General features: G+C 49.5%; 2 protein-coding genes across 2 annotated transcripts; one reads left to right on the top strand and one right to left on the bottom strand.

Moving 5' to 3' along the window:
- The first annotated feature begins 7338 nt into the window (after positions 1-7338).
- On the top strand, positions 7339-8124 carry LOC147978731 (uncharacterized). The gene is made up of 2 exons (XM_087516658.1): positions 7339-7425; positions 7510-8124. Exons 1-2 carry the CDS (start codon positions 7339-7341, stop codon positions 8122-8124), a joined length of 702 nt encoding a protein of 233 aa, XP_087372784.1.
- Positions 8125-8724: 600 nt separating this feature from the next.
- LOC147978730 (uncharacterized) lies at positions 8725-10347 on the bottom strand. Its single transcript, XM_087514869.1, has one exon. The coding sequence runs from the start codon at positions 10345-10347 to the stop codon at positions 8725-8727; it is 1623 nt and encodes a 540-aa protein (XP_087370995.1).
- Positions 10348-22459: the final 12112 nt, after the last annotated feature.

Here is a 22459-nt window from a genome sequence, read left to right as displayed (position 1 = left end):
CGATATTTTTGCGCTGAATTTGGTCAAAGTTAAAGAAATTTAACTTTATAAAAAAAGGATACCCCTTATATTTTTGGAACTGATAAAATATTTAGTTTGGCGGGTGAGGAGATGATAGAGTGTGTTTTATTTATATTTATAATGGGTTGATTTGGTGGGCCTTTTGTTGTGTGATTCTATGTTATCCGCTAAACTCTATATTTATGTGGAGAAATTTCTATGTCAGTGGTTGCATATACTATTGATGCTACAATATCACATGGTGACGCTTCTTTTTTCTAGGTGGTGGGAGGGTGTGTGGGATTGATATGTTTTTATAGGCTAGGTTGTTGTTGATTGATTTAAAAAATTGTTGGCCCAATCAAAATCGTAAACCAAATCCAAAATTGAATACCTTAATTGAATGAAAGAACTTCAAAATTAGGAAAACATAGTGTATTAAAAGAATTGAATGGGAGAGCTTGAGAAATCATTGACCCGGTCAAAATTGGATGACACAATTATAAATTGAGTACGTCGATTAATTATGACGCCTTAAAAATTAGAAAGCATAGTGTATAGTATAAAATAATTGAATGAGAGAGTTTTGCGAAATTGTTGACCTGGCCAAAGTCGGTGACCCAATTCTAGTTAGAGACCTTAATTGAATGTGGGCTCTTTAAACCTAGAGAGGGTGGTGTTATAGATGATTTGCAGGGAGGTGTAGATTGTGGAGTTGTTAAGTGGGTTGATGGAGCTTGGCATGTCATACTATAGAAGTGTCTCACAAAGCTTTGGGAGGTGTTTCATTACTACCTCCAGTACCGGTGGCAGCACCAACATGTAGGCATTGCTTACCGAACATTGCCATGTTTCACTTTCGGCTCGGATCAAGGTTGTTCCGATCAGCATTCACATTACTTTTGTTACCATCAATCTCCATATTCTTATCATCCTCTAACATCACATGATATATTACCATTTGAATCAACTCTATCAGATTGGCTACTATCTCTAGCATGACCAATAGAGCGCATGACCCAATTTGATCACACGTCCTTAAAGATTAGAGCACACTCACCATGCAATGTAAATAAATGCCCAATCATGCGACAAACAACACACCAATAAGGCAACCTTTCATACTTAGCTTTCAAGATCTGTCTTTTCTTATATTTAGCTATAGAGACATGATTTCTCATTTGTTTCCTAACATCAACTATCACTTTAACTCGATAGAGCTTGCTGGAGAAGTCACGGTCCCAGCTTACTCTGGATCTGGGCCGTCACCGTCGCCATCGGGGAATTTTAGGTCTTCCACTCCTGAGTGTATGGGAACTGAGATCGAACGAGGAGGACATCAGCCGCAAATTAACTTGTTGTGTTGGGGATATTCCCCATGGTTATAACCCGGCTAAAGGTTTGACCCGGCCTAGAACTTGAAGGCTCTATCACTACAAAAAAAAAGACACATCCGTGACATTTTGTGCTGAACGAATTTTTTTTGTCATACATATGACACTTCTATGACGATAATTGTGACAAAACCCGGTATCATCATAGATGTGGTGGGCTCCTACTTCTATGGCAAAAAATCATGACAGAAAATGGGCTTTTCGTCCTGGGCGGGCCGGAGACGCAGCTGCATGACATTCTTTGGGCCGTCCATGACAGGAAAAACCGTGGTAGAAGCGAGGGGGAGGAAAATTACTGGGAGTTCCCGGTTACGGTGGGAGGTCGGGGGCCGAGCGATGCGCGTTTCTCTCGTACACGTACGCGCGTGTGTGCGAGGCGTTGGCTCTAACTAAACCCGAGCAAGGCGTTGGGCTCTAACTGAACCCGAGCGATTGCACTGCAGGCTACGCGTTACTAAACCCGAGCGATCGATCGATGGCTGTTAACTGAACCCGATCGAGCGATTCCTTGGCTACTGCTGCTAACTGAAGCCGATCGATGGGATGAACAGTGAGCGTTGCGGGGGGGTGGATGAACGGTGAGCGGTGGCGTTGCCTCTGGATGAACAGGACCCTGTGGTGTGGTGGAGGGCTGGATGAACAGTAGATGGTGGAGGGGTGCCCGTGGAGGGGTGGATGAACAGGACCCCGTGGTGTGGAGGGCAGGATGAACAGTAGATGGTGGAGGGGTGCCCGTGGAGGGGTGGTTGAACAGGACCCCGTGGTGTGGAGGGCTGGATGAATAGTAGACGGTGGAGGGGTGGTTGAACAGTAGTCGGTGGAGTAGCGCGCGATGGAGGCTGGATGAACAGGAGCCCGTGGAGGCTGGAGGAGGTCGACGATGGATGAACAAAAGCTCGTGGAGGCTGGAGGGGGTCGACGGTGGAGATGAACAGTATCCCGTGGAGTCCCGTTTTGCGGTACACCACACCCCTCCCGATGAACAAGACCCCCGTTTCGACCGTAGCGCTCCAACACAAGTCTGTTTCCTCCGTTTTGCAGTACGCCACACCCCTCCCGATCAACAGGACCCCCGTTTCGACCATAGGAGGTCCGTTTCCTCCGTTTTGCGGTATGCCACACCCCTCCCGATCAACAAGACCCCCGTTTCGACCGTAGGAGGTCCGTTTCCTCCGTTTTGCGGTACACCACACCCCTCCCAATAAACAGGACCCCCGTTTCGACCGTAGGAGGTCCGTTTCCTCCATTGTGCGGTACGCCACACCATTCTCGATCAACAGGACCCCTGTTTCAACCGTAGGAGGTCTGTTTCCTCCGTTGTGCGGTACGCCAGGCCTCGTTTCCATCGCCTCTTCCGTCCAAGCCCTCCCAATGAACACGACCACGCATTCTGTTCCGACCCAGCCACGTTGCCTCCCGATGAACACGACGCATTCCGTTGCCTCCCCATGAACACGACGACGATGATGTTTCTCCGTTCCGACCCAGCCATGTACACGAGCCCTCGCCGTACGTATGCGCGAGTAGGCGTTTGAGACCCCGCCCGTATGTACACATACGTGGCCATATTTTCTTTCTTGCACCCTGGCCGATGTACGTACGTGTACATGCTACGTGCGCTCCTCTACTACGACACGTGCGCGCCTCTACATCCACCAGTATATATGTACGTACACGTTCGCGACCAGAATGACAACGCTACGTACGCTTCGACCAGGTGGGTCCCGACTGTCAGGCACTTCCTTGCGTGCGAAGGTGTAGCTGGTGGGTCCCAGCAGTCAGGGGGAAACATTTTTTTCACGAAATACGGTGGCCCGTCCGGTGGGTCCCTGTTGTCAGGTGGAGGAATCATTATTTTCCGCGTAATAAGGAGGCACTTCCTTACTGCCGCCATGGACCCAGCTGTCGGCCTCTCCACGTACAGTCCACGTCCGATGGAAGTCGTTCCTTGACCACGTTGACCACGCCGCGCCGAGAGCACTAGGGGATGGAGATCACTATCAGATGACTCCCCAATAACTCCCTTGGAGTTCTTCTTGGAAGCAAATTTCCTAAATATATTCATCCTTTTCCTATGAACAAAAATTCTGAAATTTTTAGTCCAACCTCCGGGGATGGAGATCACTATCAGATGACTCCCCAATAACTCCCTTGGAGTTCTTCTTGGAAGCAAATTTCCTAAATATATTCATCCTTTTCCTATGAACAAAAATTCTGAAATTTTTAGTCCACAAAATTTTTCTCAACAAAACTTTACAAGATTGATAGCAACTACTCATAGGGATACATGGAGGCCATAGCAAGCATTCAAACTACTTAGAACTCTAAGAATTCAACATGTAAGATCATCTACAGTAGCACCAAGAGTAGCTAATTATTCAAAATATAAACCACTAAAACAAAAATTAATTGGACAAACGGATGAGTCACATGCCAAGCAACAATCCCCCGAAACAGTTTCAGAAACGGAGCTTCGAGCAAAGAGAACGAAATCTGTGGGTTTGAGAGAAAGAACACGTGAGAGAGAGAGAGCAATGCAGAATTTTTTCTGGAGGTAGGTCATGATGTGGTGTGAAGGGATAAGTGAGGGGGCCCACGTGGGGACCACAACCCACCAGGGCGTTGTCGGGGAAACGACACCTATGGGATCACGGGGAATCCCTACTACGGTTGGCGGGGCGCGGGGCTGTGCAAAGTGCGGGTCTAGAAGATCAACGCGGGAGAATTTTATCCAAGTTCGGGCCGCAAACGATGCATAATACCCTAGTCCTGCTTTGGTGTATATTTGGTGTTCTTGAGCTCCTGGACTAGCTGTGGTGCATGCCTAGCCCAAAAAGTCTGAATCCCCCCTCAGTACGCCTTGGGCCTCCTTTTATATGTCAAAGGGGTCGCCACAGTGGCACACAGGAGGTGGAAAGTATGTACATCGTACAAGTCTATCGCATTGGTTATTGACTGGAGATGAGTCTCGGTCATGTCTACATAGTTCTTGAACCCGTAGGGTCCGCACGCTTAACGTTCGATGACGATCGGTATTATGAGTTTATGTGTTTTGATGTATCATAGGTAGTTTGGAGTCCCGGATGTGCTCACGGACATGACGAGGAGTCTCAAAATGGTCGAGACATGAATATTAATATATTGGAAGGCTATGTTTGGGCACCGAAAAGGTTTCAGATTAGTTCGGGCATTTTCTGGAGTACCGTGGGGGTTACCGGAACTTCATCATCGTCGTCATCATGCTGTCGTGCTGACAAAACTCTCCCTCGGCCTCAGCTGGATCAAGAGTTCAAGGGACGTCACCGAGCTGAACGAGGTCGCGTCTTGGGCGTTGGAGGCCAGCACGGCCACCCGCCCACACCCCGCCAAGAGGCCACCTGATGCTTCATTTACGGATCTTAGTATTTAGCATGCGTTCCCGCAGCAATGCGCGAGGTATCATCTAGTAACAACAAAATACTAGGTCCTAGTAGTTAAAAAGAACAAACGTAACATAAAGAGAACAATGATTATGGAAAGCGTAGACATGGGAGTGGATAGTGGACATTTCATGGATGGAAGCAACCATCTAATAGCTGCACAAGGTGACAATAAGCTTGACTCCAATTCATCAATCATATGTAGGCACGCATGTATTCCATATGTAGTTGTACGCGCTTGCAATAATAACTTGCACACCATCTTTTGTCTTACCCCCTGTTTCAGGGGGATCCTAATGGAAAATAAGGGTAATTAATTTAATCGTTTCACAAAGCATCGGAGCAAAGCAATCTATGAATACATGTAATCCTCAAATCATAGCCATCCCTTTTGATAGCCCGATTGCTGTCACTTCAAGGTCTCTGGCTATTAACTATAATACACGCATAGAACTTGCAGATATGATCCAAAAACACATGTATATTCATGAAAACATAAAGGGTTCAAATATGAAATTATGACATTCGGGCCCTAGTGTCAAGCATTAAGTATAACAAAGTCACAACAACATCAGTCTCAGAAACATACAAGGTACTAGGCACAAACCATATCAAATCCGACATCTATTACATAAGAGATGTGTGATCCAATTTCCACCCACCCCATGTGCCCACAAAGAAATTACTCAGACATGAATGGGAGATCATGATGGTGGTGATGGAGAAGAGGTTGGTGTTGACGATGTCAAAGAATCCCCCACTCCGGAGGGTAACCAAATTAATCAATTAACACAATATAATGCTTATGAGATGCATCTGATGCACAACCAATATTATAGGAAAAAATAGTTAGGGGACTACTCCAGGGATGTTACACGACTCATTTTGCATTCAACACTATTATCCTTCATCGAATCCTCCATGTTCATGATTTAAAAAGAAGATAAAAGAAAATAAAAGAAAACCTATACAAAAAGAAGAAGAAGAAAATAGCAAAACGACAATAAATATTAAATAAATAGGAAACCCTAAAACTCAACAAAAACTATAGAGAGCACTCCCATAATTCATAAATATTCTTAAATACATGGAATGTCTTTTTATATAGTTGTGAACATTTTTAAAACGTATGTTCTTAAAAAAACCATCGACATTGTTAAAATTCACGAGACATTTATTTTTTAGGAATATTCATGAAAATTTTAAAATATCATGAATAGTTTATACATTTGTGAAAATTTATTGAAAACACAAGAAAATTTTCTAAACGAGCAATCATTAGTAAAACATATGAACATTTTTTAAATTCATGGATATTTCATAAATTGGTAAACATTTTTCAAATATGTAAACATTTCTGCAATACATGAATACTATAATTTTCGTTAAAATTTGGGAACATTTTCCGTGGACATGTTAAAATTAAGAATTTATATTTTCTTTAAATCCTTGAACATCTTTAAGGAACATGAACATATATTAAATTCGTGAATATTATAAAAAAATTTGAACATGTTTTAAATTTTCAGGAATATTTAAAATTCCGTGAACATGTTCTAAATTTACATGAGTAGTTTTTTTTTCTAATCTTTCAAGGCAGCCGCATTTCCTATGCATTTATCCTTTTTAGGGAAATGCATTTATATTTTTTGGCAGAGCGAACAACGACAGTTTTTCCCTGCACGAACGAGCATCTTACTGGGTGGCCTAGACAGGCCCTGAGCACACCGTTAGTATTTGGGCGCCTGGACGAACGTATGTCTTATTGGGCCGGATGGGTGGGAGCATCGTCACCCATATAATATTAGGAGCTTTGTCTAAAAAAAATTAGGAGCCTTCCGCACGGCTGTGACTGGGATCCCTAAGACATTTCTGCAAGAAAAAACCCTAGATCTTGCAACTGCGGCGGCGGGGGCGGTGGCGAAGAAAGAAGAAGAGGGAGAACTCTGCTTTTGGAGATGGAGGTGATAAGAGAAGCGGAAGGGGGGAGCGGTGGAGAATCCGCGAAGCGTCGCCGTAAGGAGGCCACATCCTCTTCTAGGATCGACGACTATTCATCGACGCTGGAGCACATCTCGGAGAACGAGGATGACAACTCAACGGATCTGGATGAGGAGGTGTTCCTGCCCGAGTACATGACGGATGAGGAGATTATGCAAGAGTACCGTATAGGCTGGGAGTGCATGTCCTATGGCAAGTTCGGTAACTTCGAATATGAGAGTACGTAAACAATGTACGCACTTATCTGAGTTATAGTTCGCATAATTACCTACAGCCAGCATAATTCTCTTCCTCTTCGCAGTCATCGAAATCGGAATCGAAGAAATTTTTTGGTTTCTGTGTATTATTATGTTTCTTGTTGAGAGACATTATGTTGTAACACACGCTTTGTGTATGTAGCGACGACCAAGAACATGCTGACCACATACAAAACCATCCCACATGCTTTGGTCTCCTGCACCTTGCAAGTCTACTCCATCCAAGTCAAGAAGCCAAAACTCGGGTGGCCACTTCGTGTCTATGGCATGGTTGCTGCCCGAGACCATGTGGATTATAATCGCAACTTTTTCTTCAATCGCACAAGCGATAACTGCCAAATCATTACTGCAGATGTATACATTCCTCTTCCCTGCTTGTGGTGGGTTTATTGGCTTTGCCATATAAATTGTTACTTATCCCATGATTGCCAATTGCAGGAGCCCTACTTGACGCTGACTGGCCCCTCTCGTGCAATTCTGTCCCTTGAACCTGTTGACTTTGAAGTTGATCTTAAGTTCAAGAGAGAGTCTGGAGATGGAAAAGAATTGATCAACCAAGTCCTCCGATGCCGACGGAGCCCTGGTCCTTTTGGTACAATCTTGGACAACAACCTTTGCACCATAAGATTTCATTGTAAGCAGTTTGCGGAAACGGTCGAGGCCACTATCCTAAGTGTGCAAATTATTCATGGGTCATGGCCGAGTCAATTTGCAGGGAAAGTTTTTATCCAAGGTGCCTCTTCCCTTGAAGAATTTGTGTTGCTTGATTTTCCAGATGGAGATAATCCGCCGGTGGATCAAGATGGAAACATTCATCTGTCAAGGCGTGTTTTTTCTGTAGATGTGAACCAAAACTTCCAAGTTTCAGTACAGGCCTACTCTGCATGTGGTGGTAGCTTGAAAGTACTCGTTGCAACAGGTGATGCCGTGTTCGAACCCAAAAAAGACGGCGGCGTAACAGAGAAAGAATGTGACATTGGTGCTAGCTGCAGGGTCAAGATTAAAGTGGCTTGGTCTCTACTTATTTGGTCCAAGCTTGTACTCCAGGGTTAACATTGAAGTGGCTTGGTCTACTCCATTCAGAAATATCCTTCCTTCCTTGCTCTAGAAACCAAAGGTGTCATATGTTCTTGCTGGCTGGAAGAAGAATATGCAATCTTGGTCTACTCCATTCAAAAATATCCTTCCTTCCTTGCTCTAGAAACCAAAGGTGTCATATGTTCTTGCTGGCCGGAAGAAGAATATGCAGTCTTTCCTGGGTTTTTTTTGAAAGATCCAGCGTCATACTGGCATTTCATTGATAAGCAGAAAGAAATGGAGAAAAATACAAAGGGTGAGGTGCAAGTCCTAGGACCAGTTTTGTTACAACACCTTAAACCCCGAAAATAAATATTGTTCTAAATTTCATGGTGGATCCCAAAAGGGGCTCTCTAGATGAATTGCTCCCGCTTGGTGCCAAAGCTCGATGGCATGCTCGATGGCCTTGATGATGTCTTGCGCTGAAGCTGTCTTTCCCTTGAACACACACCTATTCCTCTCTTGCTAAATTTCCCAGCATGTTAACAGCATGGTGGCATTGCTGGCCTTTTGTTGTGCTGGTCGGGTGTTTGCCACCATCCGTTGGAGTATGGCGATAGTGCTTCCCTCTTGCACCTATTGCCGTGGGTGTAACTGCTGACACCCCTGTCTTGCGGCTACCTTCCCCCACACCTCCCGGGCTACTGGGCAGCTCCAGAAGAGGTGGTGAGTTGTCTCCAGGTTGCGGATGCACAACGGGTAAAAATAGTAGTTCAGCCAGCCACGCCTTTGTAGCCTGTCGCATGTCCATAGCCGGTTTTGTAGTAGGAGCCAGGCGAAGATCTTAATGCATCCAGGAACCTTTGCCTCCCAGATCAAATTCCGCCATTCCGCTAGTACTCTGCCCTGGAATTGCATAGCGTAAGCTGAGCTTGCGGTGTATTTTCCCCTGGCCTCTAGATTCCACCTAATCTGGTCACTACTTCCCTCTGTTAGCACGGTCAGGGCGATCTTTCTATGCAGCCTGACAAAATCTGGCAGCAGAGGTTGTAGGTTTCCGTGCCGCAGGTCTTTTATCCAAGTATCATGTGTGAGAGCCTCGCGCACCGTCCTGTTTTTACGCTTGGAGTGCGAGTAGAGGAGAGGGAACGAGATGGCCAAGGTGCACGACCCACACCAAGTGGAGTGCCAGAAGAGTGCCTTCGCTAGGATGAAGATGAAAGGTGACAAGGGGTTGCCCTGTCGAAGGCCTCTCCGGTGTCGGATCCTTTTTCCTGGTACACCGTTGAGGAGGAAGGACGACGAGGATGAGGACAGCAGCAAAGATATCCAATCTCTCCATCGCGCACTAAAACCCCATTGTTGCAGCATCTCAAGGATGTACTCCCAAGATACATTGTCGAAGGCCTTGGCTATGTCTAACTTAAGAAGCAGAGCCGGTGTTTTTCGTCTATGTAGGGCCTTGATGCAGCTTTGAACGTATAGGAAGCTATCGTGGATGCATTTTGTCCGAAGAAATGCCGACTGTGCTGGTGAGATGAGCGTGTGGATCACGTTGGCAAGCCTAAGGGACAGCACTTTGGATATCAACTTTGCTATGGAGTGGATGAGGCTGATTAGCCGGTAGTCGTTGATAGTCAGTGCTCCGTCCTTTTTGGGCAATAATGCCACCACCGCAGTGTTTAGGGCTCCAAAATTGCTACCTACTAAATTGTAGAACTGAATGAATGCTGCCATGATATCCTCTTTGATTGTTGCCCAGCATGATCTGAAGAAGAGGCCAGAGAAACCATCCGGGCCAGGCGCACGATCCGCCGAAGAAGCCTTGATTGCATGCCATACCTCCTCCTCTATGAAAGGGTTGTCAAGCCCTCCTCCTTGCAGCCTGGGCATGGCGAGAGAGCGCCAGCCAATGGTGGTGTTGCGGTGTGCTGACGTGCCCAGTATGGAGGAGAAATTATCGTAGATCATGTTTTCTTTCTCCTCCTGCTTAATAGCCACACCAGACGGTCCATGCAGTGAGTGTATAAAACCTTTCCGTCTCCTAGCATTGATCTTTGCTTGGAAGAAAGCAGTTGGCGCATCCCCAGCTCGCAGCCACGTAATTCTGGAGGCTTGGCGTTTCCTTGCACGATCAATGGCCGCCAGTCCTAAGATCTTGAGCTTGAGCATTTTTCTAAGATGAAACTCTGCATCGGACAGTGCTCTAGTTTCTTGCGCTACATCGAGGCGTAGGATCACTTCATTTGCAATGTGCATCTGGATCTTTGCCCCCCCCAAACTGAGATTTGCTCCAAATCTTTAGATCCTTAGCAACCCTACTCATTTTCTCTCTTAGCCTTGCAAAAGCGCAGTGCGATGAGGTTGGGCGGTTCCAGGTATGTTGGACCGTCTCCTGGAAGCGCGGGAACCGGGGCCAGAATAATTCAAACTTGAATGTTGCCGGGCGGCGTGGGGCTGCAGCAGCTATGAGAAGCAAGGGGCAGTGGTCCAAGCATGATGTTGATGCCGCATGCAGGAGAAAGGATGGGAAAAACCCCTCCCAAGCAATGTTGCAGAAAAACTTATCGATACTAACTAATGTAGGGTTCCTACACTCATTGCTCCAGGTGAAGCGACGGTTTTTGCATTTGATCTCACGGAGGCCACCCGCGTCGATTGCCGCTCTAAATTTACCCATGATCCTACGGTTGATGTTGCTGTTATTCTTGTCTCTAGCCTCGTATATAATGTTGAAATCGCCGTTGATGAGCCAAGCTTGTCCAGGTGGGGGAGCAACTCTAGTCAATTCCTCGAGAAAATCATCTTTTCTATCCTCATCCGAAGGCCCGTAGACCGTAGTTAACCAAAAATCTTTGCCTAACTGGCCTGTTTGCACCCTAGCTGTGATAGAGAACTGCCATATCGAGTGAGACTGCACAGACAGCATGCTAGAGTTCCAAAAAATGGCCGCCCCTCCCCTCGTTCCAATGGCTGGAAGAACAATGCATTGGTCAAGCCATGTGCCACCTATTTCTCTTGCTAAGCTAGTGGACCAGCAGTCAATTTTGGTTTCCTGGATGCAGAGGATTGCCAGCTTGTGGGCGTGTGCAGTGTCTCTGATGACCGAGCGTCCCGCCGGCGTGTTGAGACCTCTCACGTTCCAGCTCATGATTGGCATGTTCGTGTCATCCATGGGGAAACCTGGCAGCGCTCGAGCTATAATGGATGAAAACTGGGCGATGCACGATGAGATGCCGACAACTAACATCTACTGATAAATTAGAACACAATGACACCATCCTTGCATCCAGGAGTGGCCAGCGGCCACCAATAGGCCCAAAACCCCGCCGGCGAACAGCAAGCCTCCTAGCCTGGCTACTGCTACAACACTTCATGCTTGACAACAAACCTAACTCTACCCAGCACACTGTTGGTCGTCGTCGGCCGACAACTACACTAAGGTGTTCTAACATGGGGAACGGGGCAGCGCGGCGCTTCCATGCTGGCTAGGCATGCCGGCGATCGCCTTGAGCGCGTTGGCGTCGAGGCTGGTGAGCTTCGCGATGGCAGCGATGTCGTCGTCAGACAGGGGATCGTCGAAACAGCGGATGAGGGCTTCTGCAGCCTGCGCCGTCATCTTCTCCTTTGGCCCGAGGACGCCGAGGCCCTGCACCAGCCGGAGCATCGCCCTCTGAGAGACCGGCACCGGGGAGGGGTTGGCACCTTGGCGTGCGCTCTGCCTGACCGGCTTGGCCTGCGGCCTAGCCTTGAGGGGCGTCATGTCTCTTGCCCGTGGCTTTCCGATGATCGCCGGCGCCGGCTTAGAGAAGAGGGGCAGCTGCTGCTCGCCCTCGACTCCTCCCCCTTGGAGCTGCATCTCAGTAACCCTCTGTGTGACCTCGCCCAGCTGCACTTCATGCGTGCTCGCAACAAACGGGGTGTGACGGGCCAGGGACAGGGCAGGCCCCCTGTCCAGCGATCCGTCACTGCCACCATCTTTTTCATCATCGAAGCGCAGCAGCTTGTCGAGCTTGGCGGCGATCACCTCATCGATCTTCGTGGCCATGGCGTCAGGGCGTGGCCGGGGTTGGGGGAGGAGGTTGTTTTTTGATCCCTGGAAGAACTCCTCCACCGGGTCCTCTGCCGCGCCCTGCCCCCCAGCATGGCCTGCACCATGCCCTTGCTCCTGAGTGAGCCTGCACGGTGGGGCGAGCAGAGAGGGGCCGCCCGACGACTCAGACACTGTCGAGCCGCCGGACTTGCGCCGGGCCTGGCTCTTGCCCCCCCCCCATTTGGCTGGCGGGAGGGCCCAGCCATCACGTCCTTCCTCTTGGCCGGCTCGATCGCGGCCTACTTGTCGATGCAGAGGTGCCGGACCCGCGGTGCACCCTGGCGGTTGCGCGAGGCTGGGGTGCGGCTGCACCGCCGCTCCGCAGGTGGCGCCGGGGCTGGGGCCCCGCCTCTGTCGCTGGCACGCCCCCTGCCAAGCAGCGTGTCCTTCCAGCTCCTCCTCTGGTACCCAGGGTCTCCGCTGCCGTCGTCACACCGACCATCAGTGGCCGGCATGCCCTGGCAGCCCGTGGATGCCACCCGGGGTTGGGGGCGCATGGATAGCGCCGGGGCAAGCGCCGGCCTACCATCCTCCACCCGCTCGGCCCAGACGCTTGGCTCGATCCGTGGGTAGGGGCGCTCGTCGGGCTCGTCGTCGGAGGGGATGTCGCTCTGCGGCGAATGGGATGAACGCGGCGAGAGCGGAGTCCAGTCCTCCACGCGATCTAGGTGAAGGAGCAAGTCGTATTGCAGCAGCTCCAGAGGTGGTGCCACGGCGCGGCTCGGAGGAGAGTAGCCCACCATCTCATCGACGCGGCCAGCGCCACGGGCATGCTTCCCGATCGTACGCTTCGTGGGGATGTGGGTAGTGTCCCAGCACCAGACCCAGCAGGTGAAAAGCTTGGTGTCGACGCACTCGTGGGTCCGGCTGTCGAGGCGGTCGACGATGACCTTGTCACCGATGGCCTCCTCCGTGCCCTACATCGTCCAAAGCTGCATGGGAAGCTTCCCGATGACCACGCACACGTGCAGCATCCACTTGAGCCAGACAGCGTGGGCGTCCTCCCTCCATGGCTCGAGCAGGAACGGCACGCCGTCCACCGACAGCAAACCGCGCCGCACCGCCAGGTCCTTGTGCGCCGGCAGGGTGAAGTAGACGAAGAAGTCATCAGGGTCGTGGTTGGTGACACGAAGCAGGTACGGAGGGATCTTGAGCTCGCGCTCAAGCGCGCGGCCAATGGAGAGCGGGCTCGCCGCGTGCGCCTTGGTGCCCACCACGGTGACCACGACCGCGTGTTGGTTCAGCGGGAAGACCTGGTGCTCCATCGCCGGCGTGGAGGCGATGACCTTGTGGCTGTTGCGGGGGCGGCGAGTGTGGTTGATGAGGGCACCCGACTCCATCGGTTGATGAGGTGAGGTAGGCGGGGGAGGAAAGGCCAGGCGCTCGCAGATCGGTCGGCGCGGGGAGCGCGGCAGAACAGCGACCGAGCCCCGCCCCTTGTTGCGTGGGTTGTCGGCGCACTCTCGGCCGAAATGGCCCTGACGTTTGCAGATGATGCAGCGCAGTGGATCCCTACAGTCTACGTGGCGGTGGCGAGGGCTAAGGCAGCGGAAGCAGAGGCCCTTGAATCTGCTTAAAAAGGCCTCTCTGCCCGCCGAGTGGCCCATGGCTGTGACCTTGGCAAGAAGGCCGACGCCTCGATTTCTCCCTAGCACTAAATGGATCCTGGCTGGCGCGGCGGTTCTTGCGGTATTTCTGGATTTCCCATCCTTCTTCAATGGCGTCGGTGGCCGGAGATGGGAGGGGGTTATCACTTACCACGATGGATTTGAGGCGGGGGCGCTCATTTGGTGGTGTCGTGCCTCCATCCGCCGGTCCGAAGCCCGCCACCTCGACCTCCGCCCCAGATCCGTGTGGGCGGCAGCTTGGGCTCGGGGATCCCGCGTCGACGGGGACAGAGGAGTCGCCGGTACCTCTGACGGAACGCTGGACTCGCTCTGGATCTCCACCTTTTCGGGCGTACTCCACCCAAGGATCGCGGCGGGTGAGGACGGGGCACTCGTAGGGGAGCGAGCCGGCATAGCCCCTAGGCCGGCAGCCGAAGCCGGAGTAAAGGCGGGGTGGGTGGGTGGCCGCCGCGGCCGGAGTGGCCCGCGGCGCAGACGGTGGGGAGAGGAAGCGGAGCTCAGCTCAGTTTCTATTCTTACAATTATTGAAGCCAGGCCCAACTTGTTGTAAGAAATTTATCAGTCTTTCATGTGGTCTATTAACTTATTCAGCTATCTGTAGTGTCATGAGCTGGTTGTTATGCGAGATTATCTTGGACCCTGAAGTCATGTCTTGTGAAACTAATTTAAATTGTGTCATGTGAGATGTCCCGGCTACTTCTGTATGGATGCCATGTATGCAAAAATGTCAGCTATTTATGTATTCCCTCTGTCCCATCATATAAGAACCTTTTTTGACACTACACTAGTATAAAAACGTTCTTATATTATGGGATGGAGGGAGTATCTATTGATTAGTAGTGTACGTTCTCGTGTTGTTATTACCCCTGAGCACCAGCTAATTAATTTTGATAGCATGATGATGTGCTAGTTACTAGACGCCGCTACGGCTCAATTGTTTGATGTGGTAAGCCAGGCCTACAGCAACCATGTCGCATGGTTCTTATAGATTTTGTTACGAAAGATGAGAAGTACTTTTTATTTTTATTTTGAAGAATTGGCAGTGATCTGCCCATATATTAAGAGGAGAAAATTACAAAGTTGTGTTGTTACAGTAAGATCAGTACATGGTCATGCTCGGACCTTATTAGTCCAGCTCTGAAGTTCTCACAGTCGGAGATCCAGTGCATTGTAGTAGTGGGAAGATCTATCTTTCTTGATGAGGTGAAGAACACCTTCTGGCTGAAGAGAAACATGCTCGAAAGTCCTGTTGCGTTCTTTTCATAAGTAACAACAAGTGTAAATTGTTGTGTTCTGTTACATTCTGTCCATAAGTTCCAACAAGTGTAAATTGTTGTGTTCAAATCCGGGCCTTGTAGTGAGCATATGTGGTTGGATGTGATCGAGGTCGCCTCTTGGGCGTTGGAGGCCAGCACGGCCACCCGCCCACATGTCACACCCTAGTTAGTTCAAGCATTAGAGTGTGCATCATGTTTAAATTCCTTTTAAATTTGAAATGGGGATGACAGAACCCCCAGCACCCCCCTGGAACAATTAGGGTTTACTAAAAACTTTACCAATGAACCTGAAATGCCCTTCTAAAAAGCCCACCCTTTTTGTTTTGGGTTAAAATCTTCGACAAAAATGGTGCACATTTTTCTAGGACATCAAAGGTCATTGGATTAATCCTTATGGTATTTGCATTTGGGCATTTAAATGCTATAAAATATTTTAAATGCTCAAATAATCATAAACTAAAATGTTTGTTGTTGGATATATTCTAAGAAGTGGCCATGATTAATTTTATGATTTATGGTAATGCCCTGGTATTTTTAATAAAGCCCTGAAGTTACATAAATAATAAATAAATAAGAAAAACAGAAGAAAAAAAGGAGGGAGAGAGAGAGAAACTTACCAGGCGCAGCCCACCAGCCCACCTGGCTCGGCCCAGTCGACTGGCTCTTGCCAGTCGACCTCGTCCTCTCGCCAGGAGGACGAGGAGCGCGTGGCCGGCGCCCGCGGCCACACGCCGGCCACCTCCTGCTTCCGTCGACGCCCTGGAGGCATCTACGAGTGCCACGCCGACCCCCACGTCTCCCTCTCTTTCTTCCCACTCTCCTCGTGGCCTCTCCCCCTCTCTGGCTCTCTCCCCATCTTCCTGCCGACATAGCCGCCGTTATCTTGCCGCCGTAGCCGCAGCCACCGTCGTCCCCGTGTCACCCCACCGTGCCCACGAGCTCCGCAACATCTCCCTCGACCTCCTCGATGAGCCACGAGGCCTCGGACGCGCTGCAACGCCGCCACCGCTGTCGTTCCCCTCGTCGATCACCGGAGATCGTCTTCGACGTTTTGCCGCCTCCCAAGCTTCCCCAAGCCCGCTTCGACGCCCGCTGCACTCACCGTGAGCTTCTCTCTCTCCTCCCCCTAGCCACAATGCTCGAGCTGCCCTCTAACCCCGTTGGCCATTAGGGCCGAGAGCTCTGCTCCATCGGCCATGTCACCGCCCTGGCCACAGGCGCATAAGCTCGATTCCGAGCGCATCACCACACTCACCATGTTCCCAGGAGCCTAACGCACCACTCCCCGCGCCTTGCCGTGCCCCGTAGCTTCGGGTTCAGCCTCGCCCGAACTCCGGCGACCGCCAAGGTCGTCGCCGGCGTCGTTCTTGGCCTCCCCGAGCTCCACTTTCTCCACCAAACGACGCGGCTCGCTCCCCGCGTCACGTAGCTACTCTCCGCCGTCGATTTGGTCGCCGGAGACGCAAACCCGAGCCCCTCCGCCGCGTCTGTCGTCGCCGGCGTCAAGCCGCCGGCGAGTTGACCCTGTTTGACCCCCGTGTGGGCCCAGGTAGACCCCCCCTGAGTCTATGACAGGTGGGGCCGGTCTGCTAATCAGTTTAAGATTAGTTTTAACTAATTTAATTAGTTTAGTCACTGACATGTGGGCCCAGGCCCCACTGACAGTCAATTAGCACTAACATAATTCTGATAATTAGTTGTGACACTGACAGACAGGGCCCACCATTCAGGTTTGACCTGGCCGACCCAGTTGACCCGCTGACGTCACACCTATGTCATGCTGATGCATTAATTCAATTACTGGATTTATTCTTTAATAGGAAAATCCAGAAAATATCCAAAACTTCTAAAAATCATAGAAAATCAACCATAACTCCAAATGCAAAGATTTATATATGAAAAATGATCAGAAAAATTCAATCTATCCATCTGTAATGGTTTCATGCATGAGAAAACAAGTTAACCTTGCTGTTTAAGCAGAATAAGGTAATGCACTAATAAGGCCATGTTTAATGAGCTAACATTTGAATCTTTGATTCAAATGAGTTCATCCCCTTCTGTTTTAGCTTGCATTAGGCCAAGACACTTTCATCTTGCCATGTCATAGCATGCATCATATTGTTGCATATTGCCATGTGTTGATTATGTCGGTGTGATTTTCTCGGTAGGTTCTGCCTCCGAGGATAACCCCGAGTATCCGTCTGAAGGGCAGTACCCTACTACCACTACAACAGGCAAGCAACCATTGATCATTCCGATACAAACCCATGTTCTCGCTTCTGCTCTTGTTTACTGCATTAAGACAAAGCGATTCAAACTGCTGTGTGCTACGGTAGTTGAACCCTTTACCTCTGCATGACCTGTCATTGCCACAGTAACTAGTTGAAACCCACTAGCATGTGTAGGAGTTGATTGAGCCATGTATGTGTTTCCTACCTTGCTATGCCTGCTATGCTTAGAGTTGTGTCAGGTCTGGTCCATCTGGGTGATGGGCTAGAGTGAAATGGTTATATCGGTAATGTGAGGGATGTGATGAACATGATTTGGTAAAGGTATCGATGAGAGGCCATGTAGGAGTACATGGTGGGTTGTTTCATTGAGGCCGTCCATAAGAACTGAGATCTGTATGTGTGATTTAAGATGTAGTTACTACCATACATTGGGCCCGAAACCAATGGACCCTCTCGGCTTCTTAATCACCCTAGTACTCTGTCCAGGAGTTGCAAATAGTTTCTGGTGTTTGTAGGTTATGTGTTGGCGGCCGTGCGTAGCGCTGACCCTAGGGGTGGGCTATGTTGCGGTAGATACACCGTGGCACGGTGTACCGAGTCACCCATTTGGTGTCTCGGGAACCCTGTTCACATCGTTCGGGGCCGTATGTGGAAACCTCGGCCGGACTCCCTGCGGATGGAACCTGGATAGGTGATGAACCTGGACTAGAGACTTGAGTGTTTAGGTAGGCCGTGGCCGACACCCTCGTTGGGCCTCCGCTTGAAGGTTGCCGAGTACATGTCATGTAAACGGCGGTAAGTGGTGAAAGCGTGTATGAAGAAGTACACCCCTGCAGGGTATAAAACTATTCGAATAGCCGCGCCCGCGGTAAAGGACTACTTGGTTGCCTATACAGTTCATAGACAAGTTAATGGTTACTACTAAAAGACTCAAGATAAGTGTGAGTACCGAGGATGGCCCTCTCGTAGGATGACGAGAGAGGATCCCCGGTGGAGTATTGTGTTGGAGAGTAGTGGACTCGTTTGCGAAAACTATTTTACTAGTGGAGTTCCGTAGGATAGTTTAGCCAAGAGTCAAAGCTGGCTTGCTGCAATAACCCCACCACCTTCTTGACAATGAGCATGTATAGTAGGTTCTGTTGTAAGACTTGCTGAGTACCTTTGTACTCATGTTTGCTTAATTATTGTTTTTAGACGACAACACCGCCCCCTCCGATGAGTTCTACGTAGACCTTGACGTAGACGAGTGACTAGCCACCCAGGTGGTGATCCTGACCATGGAGGGCCCTATGTAGATAGACAGGCTTCGAGAAGCCTTCTTGCTTTCTAGTGTCTGTACTCAGACTATTTACTTCCGCTTGTGCTTGTATGATTGTATGACTTGAGTGTCGGGTCATGTGACCCCTATCTATATGAACATGTTATGTATGGCTCTCTGGAGCCTTTAAATAAAGTACTTGAGTTGTAGAGTTTTGTTGTGATGCCATGTTGTATGTACTCATATCGGGCATATTGTGTGTATGATTGAAATGCTTGGTATGAGTGGGATCCGACAATCTAGCTGTTTATCCTTGGCAGCCTTTCTTATGGGGAAATGAAGTCTAGTGTTCCTCGAGCCATAGTAGTCCGCTACAGCCCGGTTCACCGGAGTCCTGCTAGCCCAGCACTATTGCTTAGGACACTTGACTGGCCGGCATGTGTTTCACTTCGTTCCTATGTCTGTCCCTTCGGGGAAATGTCACGCGGTGACATCCAGAGTCCTGCCTAGCCTGCTATAGCCTGGGTTCCCCGGTGTCCTGTTAGCCCAGTGCTACAGCCCGGATTCACTCGCTGTTGACCGACATGCTCGATGTGTTTCACGTATGCCTGTCTCCATAGTTCTGTGCCGCTTTGGGTTCACGACTAGCCATGTCGGCCCGGGTTCTCTGTCATATGGATGCTAGCGACACTATCATATACATGAGCCAAAAGGCGCAAACGGTTCCGGGCCATGGTAACGCGACACCCGTGGGATACCGTGCGTGAGGCCGCAATGTGATATGAGGTGTTACCGGCTAGATCGATGTGACTTGGAATCGGGGTCCTGACAGCGTTGGTATCAGAGCCGGACTGCCTGTAGGTTCGTTGAGCCAAACTGGTCGATGTCGAGTCTAGAAATGCTTTAGTTATATGTAGGGGAATTGATTGTGGAAGGGAACGTAAGGCTCTTTTACTCTTTTACCTTATGTCCTCTGATCTGAGTCATTCTCTTCTCATTCAACGTGGGTTAAGGGCTAGGCTCTCTTCTTCTATCAGGTTCACGTGTTACTAATCCGTAGTAGCTTATAGGATTGTTGTTACAAGCCTCAGTACAGTTTCTACTATTTTTAGTATGTTGCTAATTGAATCAAAACCTAGATATGATGTTGTTGAGTGGTATTGCAAACTGTTGTGGATGTCTCAAATCTTTTTCTGAGCATTTACAGCTGTTATGCTGTCCAATTTTCCCTAGAAATTCTAATGTCTTTGCATTGTGGTTGTGCTTTCAGATGGCCAACCGTGTTCAAAACCAAGTGGTTCGCCTGACCCGGTGCCTCGATGTGCCCGGTCATACTGCTATGTTAGTCTGGGTAATGATCGAGACGGGTTACCGTTGGTATCCCGAATACACCATCGAAGAGCAATTCCGAGACTTAAATCAAAGCCAATATTTCTGCACCGTCAGGATATTTCCTTCTTATCCTGGATCTACGGAGCCCCTTCACTGTTCCTATGGACTCTGGGTTACTGTTGAGATGGGTGTGTAGGATGCTGCCTATTCCATGATGACCATCATGCGAGTCCGGACTGGCCTGCTTCGAAACACCGACTTCCATTACATGCCAGCTTCACTTCCGGGAGCGCAAGGGTATCTTCAGGCTATCTATGCTGACTGCACTCAGGAGGACTCATTAACTCGTATCACTGCCGAGATGCTCGAAGATAAAGACCGAGAGAATCGGGCCTTGAGGCTGGAGCTTTTCAATACCCGTGCAGATCATTGGGCCACATTGACTCGGTTTGCACCTGCGGTGCAAGCTGGATGTATGGATACAAGGGATCTGTATCCTGTGAGATCTGCTCTGCCAGACATGGTGGATTGGCATGATGTGGGAGGCATCACCCCACCACATGGTCCCCGCAGGCCACCATTTGTTGGTCCAAGACCTCATCCTAGCCCCTTTGGTCCACAAGCTCCTCAGGACCGTCTGTTCCCGGATGATCATGTTGAACTTCCAGGCTATGGAGGTGACTTCTATGAGGACTACTACGGAGCTGTCTGAGTTAGTAGTAGTATCACTAGTATTGTAATAATTGTATCTCCACTGTCCTGCGTGACTTGTGGAATATGACTTTGTGTGTAATCAATTCCAGAGGTGTAGACAAATAATGTATAGGAGCTTGGAATGCCTCCGATGAGATGTAACGTCTTTCATCATAGTTGTACTGTAGCCTGGGCTTGTACTAAACTATGTATGTTGTGTATGACCGTTGGTATATATATGGCAGTTTTGTATTACCATGACATACGGATGAACATCTCTGCATTCCGTGTTATCCATTACATTCTGCACTTCCTTGCTAAGTTTGATCCATCCTTATTTAAACCGTTGTCTTGTTTTCTCCTAGGATGGTCAACACCCGCAGCAACCCTGCTGCCCCGGAACAGGGGGAAGCCAGTGCAGCTAGGGGTGAAAATCTGCCTCACCCGCCCTCTCTCGCCGAAGTGATGCTGGAGGCGGAAAGAAACAAGCGTGAGACTAACCGCCTACTAGAGCGGATTGAGCAGAACACTACACGCCATCAGCGAAATGACTTGGTGTCAATCAATGACTTTATCAAGCTATACCCACCAAAGTTTAACCATTCCGTCGAGCCCCTCGACGCGGATGACTGGCTTCGCAGCATCACCCACAAGCTACGTTCTGCCAACGTAGCCGAACCCGACAAGGTTACTTGTGTTGCCTATCACCTCGAAGGCCCTGCTAGCCTCTGGTGGGAAAATTTTGAAGCTATGCGCCCGGTCGGCCAAATCACTACTTGGGCTGAATTCAGTGAAGCTTTCCGTGAGCATCACATTCCGGAAGGTCTCATGGATCGCAAGAGGGAGGAGTTCTGCAATTTCACCCAGGAAGACTGACTGTGGATGCATATAGCCGTGAGTTTGGGAATCTGGCACGTTATGCTCCTGAAGAAGTATCTACCGACGCTAAGAAGCAGGCAAGGTTCCGCAAGGGACTTAGCCCTGAGCTTCGCCGCGATCTTCGTCTGCACGAGTGCACCTCTTTTCAGAAGTGGTCAATAAAGCCATCAGCGCTGAGACAGGCCAGACTGATTATGACGCTTCACGCAAGCACTCACGTGATTTTGGCTCTTCATCCGGCTCTGGAGCTCAGAAGCGCCGGGTGTGGATCCCAAGCACGGCACTGCCACCCAGGTTCATCCCGAGGCCATCCTTTGAGGCGCCTCATCCCAACCAGCAGTTTGCACCGCCCAAGCCCTATGGTGGCCTCGCTGCTAACGCTGCTCCCCGTTCCAATGTGGTGACATGCTTCAAGTGTGGAGAGCCGAGTCACTATAGCCAGAGTGCCCCCAGAACAACAACCCCAATCAAACTGGAAAGTCCGTTGGCCATGGTAAGCCCGCAGGAAAGACATTATACGCCAAGCCGGTCACTACTACACGTGGCCATGTCAACTATGTTTCAGCCGAGGAGGCTCATGAGGATCCTAACGTCGTCCTTGGTACGCTCCTTGTTAACTGCCATCCGGCATCTATTCTTTTCGATACTGGAGCATCTCATTCATTCATATCCGAGAACTATGCTCGATTGCATAACACGACATTCTGTGACATGCCCACTTCCATGGTAATTCAAACTCCGGGTTCCAAATGGCAAACTTCTAGAGTAAGCCATGGAAACGAAATTCTTGTTGATAGACCTGTCTTCCTTGCATCCTTAATAGCTCTCAAGTCCTCGGACATAAACATCATCTTGGGTATGGACTGGATGTCATCTCATTATGCGAAGATTGATTGTGCCACTAGAACCGTTCAACTTACTCATTCATCGGGCAAGACAGTCAATGTCTTAACTCGAGTAGCCAAGCGCCAACTTTACTC

The sequence above is a fragment of the Triticum urartu genome, chromosome 3A (assembly GCF_056163025.1).
Source record: "Triticum urartu cultivar PI428250 chromosome 3A, HENAU_Tu73, whole genome shotgun sequence".
Classification (NCBI taxonomy): domain Eukaryota; kingdom Viridiplantae; phylum Streptophyta; class Magnoliopsida; order Poales; family Poaceae; genus Triticum; species Triticum urartu.
This window is presented reverse-complemented; position numbering and strand designations above follow the sequence as displayed.

Excerpts from the sequence above, each read along its gene's own strand:
- LOC147978731 (XM_087516658.1), top strand. The coding sequence starts at position 7,339 with ATGGTTGCTGCCCGAGACCATGTGGATTATAATCGCAACTTTTTCTTC. Across the intron at positions 7,426-7,509 it reads GCCAAATCATTACTGCAGAT|GAGCCCTACTTGACGCTGAC; the intron begins GTATACATTCCT and ends TGCCAATTGCAG.
- LOC147978730 (XM_087514869.1), bottom strand. The coding sequence starts at position 10,347 with ATGCACATTGCAAATGAAGTGATCCTACGCCTCGATGTAGCGCAAGAA.